The 12,651-nt window shown below is 39.0% G+C and overlaps 1 protein-coding gene across 1 annotated transcript in view; it reads left to right on the top strand.

Moving 5' to 3' along the window:
- Positions 1 to 337: 337 nt before the first annotated feature.
- Positions 338 to 12,651, top strand: part of SLC35F1 (solute carrier family 35 member F1) — a 427,384-nt gene continuing 415,070 nt past the window's right edge. Inside the window, exon 1 of the mRNA XM_063443481.1 lies at positions 338 to 954. Coding sequence (XP_063299551.1) covers positions 845 to 954 — 110 coding nt within the window. The 5' untranslated portion in view covers positions 338 to 844. The remainder of the gene's footprint in view (positions 955 to 12,651) is intronic.

The raw sequence follows: 12,651 nt of genomic DNA, 5'->3' as shown, positions 1-12,651 counted from the left end.
TTTTATGATACAGAACACAAAGTGTCATTCTGTGTGATGTTACTGTTCAGCCCAGAAACATGCGAGCAGTGTTAGGTGATGTATGTAACACCCACAGCACCCACTCCTGCATCACATAGACAGAGAGAGAGGGGTGTTGCTGTCCAGCTACCGCCTCGGCTGAAACCTAAGCTCAGTTGCAGGTAATGGGGGGAGTAATAGAGGGGGCGAACCTACAAGTCCCAGCATGCTGTACGGTAGACATTAGTGGCCAGCTTTGGAGGGGAGAGCAGAGAACCCCGAGTTTGCGCTCTCTGGCGGTGGACGTAGGGCAGAACATGCCAATCTTTTGATGAGGGTAGCACAGCCCACCAGCCGCGCATCCTTGCAGATCCTGCAGCACCCCCCTCTCCATCCCTCCCTCCCTCCCTCCATCTAGCTCTCCCTCCCTCTCTCTCTCTCTCTCTCTCTCTCTCTCTCTCCCGCTCACCCAGGGGCTCTCTCCGGCCACACACACTGCACTCATCTCGGACTGCAGCCGGCGGTCAGTACCTGTCTCTGGTCAGAGTTGTCCGGCTGAGTGGTCCAAGGATCAGGGAACCAGCTCACTGTATTGTGCTCTGGCTGGCCGGACTGGAGAAGCTCTGAGCTCTGGATCTCAAGTGAGGGACTTGTTTTGGGCAGGTTGCTGGACCTGTGGCTCTTGGTGTTGGTCCTCATTGTCCTTGCTCTAGCTCCTTTAGGTAGTTGAGGAATCCTCCCCAGACAGTCCTGCAGCAGGTGCCCAGTCTCCTAGTGCAGGTTTTTTGGGCTCTCTCCTGGGAAAATCAGAAGATGCGCCTTGCCCTCTAGACCAGGACCAGCAATGATTCCCGAGCAGAACAACCATGTCGTGTCCACCATCGAGAACATGCCAGCTGAGAACATCTCCACCAGCTCTGGACCTCTGCAGAGGCTGAAGAAAGTATTTAACAGGTGAGTCCCTATGATGGGTCAAGTCTTGATCTCAGCGGGCAACTTTTTTCATGGGAAAAATTGCGCCAGATTTATCAATGGAAAGAACTTGTTGTTACCAGACATGCCCACTATTAAGGTTCATATTCTTCTTAAAACTAATGTCATTTGTGGTCGATATTTTCCTCTATTTATGCACTGATGATTAGTAAATGTTACCGGTCCTTGTAAATGTTACCTGTCAATGCATTACTGGAGACACCAGAATCAGTGGCAGAAATACATAATCAATTGCACAAAACTATGCTTCTAAAACTATGCAGGCATAGTATGCTGTATAATGCTCTCTTTACACATGGTCATTGCCAGGTCTGTATCTTCTGCTGTCAGGTTTTGATGTAATGGCAAATTGAAAATGCAGTAAACATTAACTCATCCTCAGAATCTTTATACTTTCAATTCCAATAAATTGGTCAAGTTTAGAACCCTTTGCTAATTATAAGATAACTGATTGGATGATTGTCTGAGTTTAGGCAAGTTGAGTTACATTTGAAAAGTGTTTTTTTAATGTTTAACCTATGTAGGCCTAGAATAATATTTATTGCCCATGTTGCAGTTGGAATATAAGAGACATATTTGTTTATCTGAGAGGAGTATTAGGCTACCTGATCAGAAATGTGCACCTTTTTATCACTCCTTTCTAAAATATGCTTGAAAAATAAGTTCCATAAGCTCTTTAAGTGATATGATCTTAGAATTATTGTTCATAAGTAATGTGGTGCTGTGCCCAGCTTTATGCCCCTGGCACCTGTGGCATTTAAGGTATTTCATAATTCATATCAGAAGCCAAGAACATCCAATATGGTTGATACTAATAATACTGCCATATTGAGACATAAGCTATCATATAGTCGTTTTTTTTTTAAATTTTTTAAAAAAATATTTTTTAGAATCCCACTATTCTTACCTAACATCTGGTAGTCAGGGCCAATAATGTAACCCAACAGCTTGGAGGCCACAGGTTGCTGTTACTCTCTATGCAAAAAAGTCATAGGCTGCTCATCAAATAATGTTGTGAAGCAGGACACATTATAGCAAGAGATTAGAAGCCTACACTAAACAGTTTGACATTTTTTTTGTCCTTTCTTGTCTATAAGCAAGAAAGCTCTCTTCTACCACAGACTGCTTTTAGTTGTCACCAGAGATGTCAGCTACCTTACCCCTTTATTCTCCATTAACTTTTCCTACAATCAGTGTGTGTCACAGCAACAGGTCTCCAGAATACCAATTCCATACTAATATAAAAACCATGTAGCAAAATGGAAGGCTCTAGTGTATAGAACCTGAGGCACCCTGTGGCCTAAGTTGACCTCTTGGAGTAATTAATAAATTAATATGGCTCCATTATCACTGTACCAATTATATAAAAATAACTATGTACGTCTAACATTAGAAGACTCGAGAGCATCAGTAAATAACATAAAAACACTAATATATTTATGTTTATTAGAAAAGAGCTGCCTTAAAACATTTTAAAAACCTTTAATATTGGCAGACATTTTTCCCAGTATCAGTGTGCATGAAGTACATTGCGTGTTCATTCCTTCTGCACGCCAAGGGCTTTAGAATTGTGGTGAAAGGGAATATGTATTTGCAACATTAAGGCTGAAATAGCTGGAAAAATGTGTCAATTCTAATACTTTTCTAACAAAACAATTTTTTATCAACATTTAGTAAATTCACTTGTTAGCAGTTAAATACCCAAATGTTTACGAGAAGCTATGTCACAGCTGTCTTCCTCTTGTAAGTTGTGAAATAGTCCCATTTCTTTGTATGTGCTGCTGTCATTTAATTTACTAGCTGTATAGGAAGTGTTATGTCAGGCTTGTGTTATGGGAATCCTTCATTTAATACTGTGTGGCTATTGAAATTGTGCTGCACACACACAATTCACTGTGATATTGAGAAAATACATTAAATCAGCCTTAAGAAGTAAACATGCTGGTATTGTTACAGTAGAATGTTGTCTGTCAGTTATTGCTTGTAGAACTGTGTAATGTTTTGACGCCTATTCTGATGAATAAATATCAACGCTATTTTCTAATGTAAAATAAAAAAAAATTAATTTTGTTAGCATTATGGTATTTGGCCATTTCTGTTTCACACATCGTAGGAGAGACAATTGTATTGTTGGGGTTCACTTTGTATTGAGTAGATGTGTGAAACACTGCAGGGGTTTATGTACTAAATACTGCATTGTAGAGAATTGAAACCTGAATGGCAAATGTTAGTTCAATTAGCCAAACCGGGATTTTTATTACAACACTTCTATGGGTATGGCTTAGCTACTTTAGGCTACATTTTGCAGTTTGTATTTCAGTTCACAGTAATTTATTGTTTAGTGAGTAAACCTCTGCATCTTTTTCAGCTTCTGAAAATCAACTCCTTATTTTAAGAATGTTATATGTGTCTTGAATGTAGTACTGATCATTGAGCTATTGTATGACCTTGTATCTAAAACAACAAGTGATTCAAATACTGTCTATACTAACACAGATCTCATTAAATAGTTGTAGCATGCACCTGGCTATTTCTTACCTGAAATGTAAAATGTAAAGATTTTCGTCAGTGAATTGTTCCTATTTTGATCACTTCAAAATCTGTAACAGACTATTCTCCAATTCAGCTTGTTGATCTAAAGAGAAATCTGATTTTCATTCACCTTGAAGGCAGAAAGTATTTTTTTCCTATTACCACACTTCTGGAAATACAATGAATTGGGATATTTTACTTTTTTTTGGGGGGGGGGGAGGGGGGGGGGAGGGGGGGGGGTCAACAGCTGCGTGCGAGTTTGAACTTAATGGACTTGCGACTTTCTTCAATTTATCTCACTTTGATCCTCGTATAATTGCGATTCCCATTTGTTTGTTTGAGAGAGCATAATGCAGTGGTGCCCAAAAGGTGATCCCCAGATGTTTTAAGACTACAACTTCCATGATGCCTTGTCATTCTAAAGGCATGCAAAGACAGGCATAGAATCATGGGAGTTGTAGTTCTACAACATCGAGGGGATCTATCTTTTGGGCACCCAAATGTAATGGAAGTAAAAGTTAGGCATCACTTACAGGATCATGGATACCTGGCAAGATTCTCAGTGAGAGCCGCTATATAATATGATTCACTACAAGCTGATTTCTTCTAGACCAGGGATAGGCAACCTTCGGCTCTGCAGATGTTTTGGACTACACCTCCCATGATGCTTTGCCAGCATTATGTGTGTAAGAGCATTATGGGGGATGTAGTCCACAACATCTGGAGAGCCGAAGGTTGCCTATCCCTGTTCTAGACCGAATTAAGTGCCGTCACCAAGAATACTAACAGCCTATGCTCATTGCTTAGATTATGGTGCAAAGATGTCCCCTTTTTCCATGCATACCTTTTGTGAAAACTGCAGAAATTTTCAAAAAATGCTGTAGCAATGAGCCTGCCCTGTACACTCTAATCTCTACTTCTACCTTTGCCTGTATGAATATTTCTATGGTCTGGGCAGGATGCATTACCTACCTCCCCAGTCTGGCATGTGTAGTTAGTTGTTCAGGTGAATGCCGTACCCGTAGATTGTAAATACATTTACTGTATTTTATTGAATGCTGCTGAGCGATTATCCAGCACTTCTACTTATCAGATCTATCTGCCGATAGGAGGTGAATTACACATCACATAACGCCCTGCTGGATTGGCGTTTGTCTATTGAAAAAGATCAGCTACCACATATCAGACTAAAAGGCCTCTGGTTGGGGGAGCCTCTTCCTGGTCTGGGATTATCTGTTTACTGCTGCGTGTCTACCGGTTTGCAGTAGCATCATGAGCTTTGAGTTTAGTATCTTTTTATTTCATATTTGCACATATATATTCACAGTAATATTTCATAGTATATACAATGACGCACACGTGTAATACAGCTGTGACATGCATCTCATTGAATTAATAAAATGATCGCAAAACACTTGCTACTGGCAGCTTATTTTCACTTGCATATGAAAATTCCTGTAACAGTTTCCATTGATTTACACAAATACTTCCGTAAGATGTCACTTGCAGTAGTATGGTGCCTTCAGATGTGCAATGAAAAATTTAAAGGAGAATTTATAAAATAGTATCATCTGAGCAGATTTATGGGCCTCATTTTTCTAGACGCACAAATGTCTACAGATATTTGCATTTAAAATTGTGAAATGTGGAAATAAACCTAATTTAATTTCCGAGTATTGTTCTAGGTATAAATAGTGGGGAACATGCACATCATTGTTTTGAAAGTCCATTTTTTGCAGAAATCATTTTTTTTATGCTTTACAGTGTATACACACATTTTTTAGAAATTAAGGTACTCAGTTAAAATGACTGAAGAAAATACAAATCTGTATTTAAAATATGGGCCAGTCTGAAAAGGGACAAAGAGTGAATAGCTTTATAGGATGACATTGGCAAGGAAAAGAAGAGAAATAACAGTTTTCATAATCGAGGAGGTAATAAGGTTTCTACCAGAAGCTTAAAGGGTAAATCTTGAGCAGTACTGTCCAACTGGAGGCCCTTATTTACAAAGAGCACACCTGGCAGGCTTACTTTCATATCAATTTTTAGATACATAAATTTTTTAATGATGCCTATAGTAGTAAAAGTATCATACATACATAAAAGACACAAGACAGACTAGAGAGGACAATCACTTTTATAAAAGGAATGGTGTCAGGCACTGCTGCCTTAAATGGTCTAACACTACACCTTTCGCTTGCTGTGCTGACGGTAGGGACCCCTGAGAATTGAGCAGAAGAACATATTGTGTTCTCTAGTCCTGTGTGATGCCTTATGTTTGCAAGCCATGTGGGAGATTTGTGAAAGTGTTCTGAAAAGTGGTGCAAAGATGTAAAAGAGGCGGAACCAGCAGTGGAATGTGAGTGACTCTCGGTTTCCATGGGGATTGCATACTATTAGTTCTTTGTACTATTTCTCCGAACATAGCCTTTTGATACATCTTCTCATGTTTCCCATGATGCTTATCAGTTTAAAGGCCAAGGGTGTGCTGAGCTTCATTGAGAATTTTTGTAACCGGTCAGGGTGCCAAGGTTAGACATCACTGCCTTAGTTTGTTGGTTCAGGACAAAAGAAGTAAGAACCTGCAACGCCATTCTAGCCTATCAGTTGACAAATGTTTCGTTTCTCAAGGAAAGGGTTGGAAATAATTATTTAGGAGTCAACTTGATTTCTTTTAGGAATCAGGGCTAGGGTATAATATAACAGTACAAAGAATAAAGATAGGATAATAGACTCCTGTAGAATGGAATATATATATATATTTTTTTTTAAATTAAAAATAATAAAGCAATTCAGCTTGCACCCCCAGACCTTCTTTTGATTTATGACAGTGTAGCGGTGCAGCCATATACTTTTACCCAAAGTACTCAAAGAGTTAGGTATCTAAAGTACTCAAAGAGTTAGGTATCTAAAGTACTCAAAGAGTTAGGTATCTAAAGTACTCAAAGAGTTAGGTATCTAAAGTACTCAAAGAGTTAGGTATCTGTAGAACTCATACAAGAAGTCAATGCACTCACTCTCATGACCTTTGATTTGACAAGACACACCTAGCATTTAAGATGCTCTTGCCCCTAAAGCAGTGATTAATATATTGCCAGTCATAGATTGTGGGTGGATCATGGAAGTTGTTACTCAGGAATGTCTAGAGAGCCCCACATTGTGTGCCCTGTATAAATAAAATAGGTCATAGAAACCATGGTGATATTTTCACTATTTCACTTAAGAGGTCACCGTTTCTCTCTCAAGATCAGTGCTCTCCTGCCTTTTTTTCTTTGCATGTTTAAAGCTATTACTTTCCAGCAGTGATTGAATGACTTCCCAGCAATCAAAGGATATTTGTTGGAGTCTCTGAGACACATCCATTTATGTTGCAAAAAGAAAAAAAAAGAAACGTGGCTTACAAGTGATTAATGAACTGTCCCTTCTGAATGTGCTTTTTCTTTGTGAAATTAAAACAGGAAACCCAACAAGTGCAGGGCTAAAAGACATTTAACAAATGGACCTCAGCTGGACACTGACATGGGGACATGTGTCCTCAGAGTTTCCTGGTGCCTCTCCCCAATCAATGAATAAACTCTCTTAGATTGTGTTTTTGCGGTTAGACGTCTGGATCATAGGCAGCAATTACGCAAGGAGGAATAGACAATACACACTGGTAATTAACATGATCGCTAAGAATGCAAATTGTCTGTAGTAGACAGCACTAAGATAGCAGTAAATCCATTTTTTTGTTATTAGGTAAGTGAGGCTAATAATGATTCAATGTATTATTCTATCAGAAGAACTGGTATAGCATTTGGCTCTGAGGCTCTTTGTGAAATCATGGTTACAGTGTTTGAACCCATCACGCATCAGATCAAGGCCTGTGCACGTACACTCGATATACTGCTTTTGTATAATACATTCCTCTTGAAGTTGAGCTTTGTACCCGAAGACAACTAAGCTTCCCACAAAAACAGAGTTATTTAACGCATGGGACATGCTCAATAACGGCCACAATATCTCTCCTCCCAGAAACTCCATATAGTATTCTTTGAAAAAGAACAAAAAGTTGTGTTTAATGTGTTCATGAAAAAATGGGTCTCGGCTGCTCTGTAAAAAAGGCCCTGCTTCTTACTTTATGTTATTATTTGCTCAGTGATATCATAGAGTTGTAATTCCACAAGCTTTTTACCCATCTATACTTTTCTGGAATTTGAAATGACAGAAATATTTCTGTAATTTGTTGTGTAACATGTAACATTGTAATTTGCTGCTCACACTTTTATAAAAAAGAACATTTCAAACACAATACATCATTAAATAAAAAGTGTGGTCAAACATAAAACACACTTGGAGTACTTAATTTTTTTTAAAAATTATTTATATTCATTAATATTTTGCCCGAGTAGGCCTTATAGCCACACTGTCACCTCCCCTGAAAAATAAAGATTCTATCTTTATGAAATACTTCATTTGAAATTCCAACCCAGTCAGGAGATATACAGAGACAAAGTAGAGACTACTTTGTCTCTGTATCTCTCCTCCACCTGACTTTCTTAGACTCAGGGCGGAGCTACAGAGTTAATCCCGACAGCCATAACCATTAATGGCTGCAGGGAATTGACATTGTTTGTGGAGGATCCCCCAGCCACCGGACCCCCAGCCGCGATATCACCATTGGGGATCTTTGCGAATTCGGCAAAGTCCCCAGACAGTGACAGTGCCACTTTAACACTTTAACACTTGAAGTGCCGTACTTATGACAAATACATACATATAGCACTGATAGAGAAAATTCCAAGCGCACATGTATGCATATATAGAATTTCACTGTTAGATGCCTGAACACTCGTGCCGAAACATGGAAGTGCAGCAGGGGTAAGTAAATTTTTTCTCCGCTGCTCAAAAATGTCAGTAAAATTAAAAAAATATGCAATTCAGTCAAACCTTCAAAGAAACCTGTCACAAATGCTAAATGCTAAGCCAGAAGGTCAATGTTGCTTGCCCATATTTTTAGATTATGTTTACTTATCTCAGATATTCAAGAAAAGTATGCTAGTAAGGTCTGAAAAATAAAATGAAATGTCCAAACTGAGCACCCCATCTTAGCTCCCTGTGAATTATAAGCTTTGTTCTCTTTCATTAATGAACACAATATATGAAAAAGTTTCTAGCTGTTCTTGTAGGGAACAGTTTATATCTTCATATTTTTTTCTCTCTAAAATTGTGCATCACAGGACAAAAGCAAACCACAAGATATAGTTGTTTTTCAATGTTTTATTTAATGGTCCAGTTTTCCAAAATGACAGTTCATTAAGTTTTAGTGATTTCTTTCAGTCTGGCTAAGCATCGTGATAAAAATAGTTAACACAAAAGTCATTATTTATAGAGTTGCTAAGCAGAATAAAGTTATCAGTTTCTAGCATGTGAGATTTATCAAGCCTACATTTTAATATTGGGTATAATCTCCTTGTGAATGTTTCTGCTTTTTGTAGAACTATATCCTAAAATCATAGCAAAAGGCACAGTGCAGACTTTTGTTACTTTTCTTGGCAAGAATAATGCCTGAGAAATTGTGTACATTAACTTTAATAAATGTTCCTAGAATTACATTATTAAAGTAGAAATGGTTATTCAACTATAAGAAACACTACATGCTTTTTTTTTTTTTATTTAAAGCGATTTATAAGCATACACATTATATATTGGAAGGCATGGCCTGACGTTGTGGGAGGGGCTTTAGACCTACTTAAGGGACTCCCCTCTTCCCTCACTTACCTTCGTTGGTCTAGACGAACAGCCCCACCCTCCACTCCCATTAACTATATTTTCTCTATGTAAGCCCACTTTATTTACCGGCCTACAGCATACATCGGTTTCGGCACACCTCAAACGACTATTTCCTTTTTATTTATTTCTCTTCACCAGTGTATTGTTATTTCCCCTGAATGACTATTGCTGAATGAGGGGGGCTAGTAGGAAAATTAGATAAAGCATTTGGCAGTTCTATGGAATATGGGTGCTGTCTGGTTGAATGTTTGTGGGTAATAACTGTGTTTTGTGTATTTAATTGGTAGGATGGTATGTAGTGTTGTATCTTGGTAACTAGTGACCCATGGGTATGGATTATGTGTGTATTTGATGGTGCACTTTGTGTGATATAATGTAATGTAGATGCTGGGATTGATGTTCTACTGGGTGGTTGAATATAACTCCTGATGAGTCAGAGAAAGGGATAAAGGTAAAAGAATGTCATGATTTTATGGATCCATCATAAAGTTTAGCATGGGATTGATAATATAATCAGCATAAATACCCCAGTTCCAGTACCTGGCCTAAGGCCATAGACTCTGTGAATCGGACTATGTACCTTTGAGCATGCATACACTTATGCATTTAAAACAAATATCCATGCTAAAATTGGTATATACTTACATATTCTCACATGTGAAAAACTAATTTTAGGACATACCCCCAAATTGTGATGAAGGGGCGGTCCAGTGATTCAAATTGCATCACTGTTGCCACCCAACAGTGGCAACAGTAATGGAAAAGTGGAACACCAGGTAACAAACCCTGGGAAGGCAGGACAGGACACAAAATTGGGACTGTTCCACCATAATCGGGGCAGTTGGAAGGTGTGTTGTAGTATACCTCCCAATCCTGGTAACCATCTTGTCTGTCATCCTGAGTTTGGGGTCTAGGGACTCTGGTGATCGATCCTCAGCAAGCACAGCGCACGCTTGAAATATACATGATATGGTCAAATACAATTTAAATCTTTAAAATATAGCTAACCGCAATTGAAAGTGTAACGTCTGAGTGACATCCTCTATGCACTGTGCAATGATTGCTGTAATTCACTTTGTCTAGATTGCAACTTTAAACTGTCATTCTAAATTGGATTATTACTACCTTATTATTATATATGTGTATAGTTCAGATAACATCACCTGTTTCTTTGCATAAAAATTTATCCACCACAGAAAATAAAAGATTTAATGAAAAGAACTTTGGCTTTCGTACTTTTCGTGGGTTTATTGATTCTTCTTTTTGACAGTAATTGACTTCAATCTATTTACTGCTAAAGGAGATTCTTTTAGATAGTGCCCGAATCAGCACTATCACTGCTTAATAGAATTGGCCTTGCGAATCAGGTCTGACCTGTATTCAGATCAGAAAGAGGAGAATTATTATCATGCATTTTGTAAGTGAAATTTCTAAAGGGACATATTATATGTATCACAGAGACATACACAGATGAGTGGGTACTGAAGGTAAAAGCAAAGGATAATAACAAATGTAGCAGGACAAATAGAACCCTTCATAATAACGGGATAAATGGTGCAACTTCTGTAATATTCCCTTTGCCAGGAGCATAGTTATGGTGCCCATCACTAATGTGTTTTGTTTATATTTTTAGGTACACAGATATCATAAAGAACAATAATTAACATCTTAAAATGATTTGAATTAGCTTATACTTTCTCGAAAAGCAGAAGGATGCTTTGGAGCTTTGTTGTCATAGCACTGATATTAATGAATTTTGCAAGGAATAATATTCCAGATAAGAGTTATGGTTAGGAGATTGCATTAATGGACAGAGTTAGCCCCTTGCACAGACTCACGTGGAGGCCAGGATTTTGTATGTACTCAAAATGAAAAAAATGCCCGCAGCCATGAGACTACGGATCACTCTCTTATAATCTGGACTCCATGGATGGTGGCGTGGCTCGAGGTGGGGGCATTCTGCTATCCGCTTGTTTCGCTGGGATATGCCGTCGCAATTTTTTTTAACACACCCTCTTACCTCTCCTCTTTCTCTCATTCCAGTCACCTTAACATCTTCATCTAAATAAAGTTGTCATGTTGCCAGGAAGCACACTGCTCTTGAATGGTTTAGCCACAAAATGTGCCTCCAGCACCGATCTGCAAGTAATCCAGGCAGCATTCAGCATCTGAATTTTAGTTTCATGGGAAGCACAAAGTGCCACCTTCCATGTATGCCGCTGATGGGCTTAGAGTAGTCAGCTGACTCACTAAGCGAATCAATAGCTCTCCACAAAAAAGAAAAAGAAACATACCTTTTTTTTATCAATGGGAGTTCCAGATTGGCTTAAATCAGTAGGTGAAGTTAGTTGAAGTTGATATGGTGACTGAAGTGTCCCTTTAAGGCCAACATTGCACCATATATTAGGGATTCCATACAGTGGTAGAACAACCACACTCTTAGGGGGCCCATTGGGTGGCGCATGAAGTTATGGCCATCTGATGGCAAATGTGTTCTGAGGGGCACGGTCAACACTGTGGCCCTTTAATAGCGCAGTCATGCCCCTATAATCTCAGAAGCATGGCAAGAGATGGCCAGTCACTTCCTCCCAGATAACACTGAGACGGAAGGGAGGATTGCCGGGGGAAGGGAGAGCAAAGTGGGAGATCGTCTGACTGCCAAAAGCCTGAGCCAGCCATCTGGACCCCAGGGAAACCGCCCTCCTTGACCCAAAATGTAGGAAACAGGAGAGTGGCTTAAAATGTGTAAATGTTGTGTATCTGTGTGCCTGTATGTGTGTCTGTATGTGTATATGTGTGCCTGTATGTGTGTCTGTATTTGTCTATTTCTGTGTCTGTATGTGTATTTGTGTCTGTATGTGTATCGGTGTCTGTGTGCATATGTGTCTGTATGTTTATCTGTTGTATCTGTGTCTGCATCTGTGTGTGTCAGTGTGTCTGTGTGTCAGTGCATCTATCTGTGCCTATATATCTGTGTGTACACTGTGTACAAACACATCCCTACATTTAAAGGCAAACAGTACACACAAGCAAACCACTGCTTTCAAATGGCAAAGGTACATAAAAAATACTCAACACAATACTACAAACAAATACACCTCTACATACACACACATATACTCCATACAAAAACATGCTCATATTCAATTATACAAATACTGCTAAATGTTAAATACAACCCTGGAAGGATGGGCAAATAGTTGCTCCCCTGCTGGCAAAGCATTGTGGGAGTTGTGCAACAGATGGGGATCTACCTTTTTTCCATCTTGTGCCAGGGCCCGCTCTACTTTAGTTCCACCACTGATCCCACACATGGGGGAACCATCCTAGTTCTTAAATTGCTTGTTGCCATTC

The sequence above is a fragment of the Pelobates fuscus genome, chromosome 2, assembly GCF_036172605.1.
Source record: "Pelobates fuscus isolate aPelFus1 chromosome 2, aPelFus1.pri, whole genome shotgun sequence".
NCBI lineage: Eukaryota > Metazoa > Chordata > Amphibia > Anura > Pelobatidae > Pelobates > Pelobates fuscus.
The sequence above is the reverse complement of the archived record's forward strand: the minus strand, read 5'-3'. Positions and strand labels throughout refer to the sequence as shown.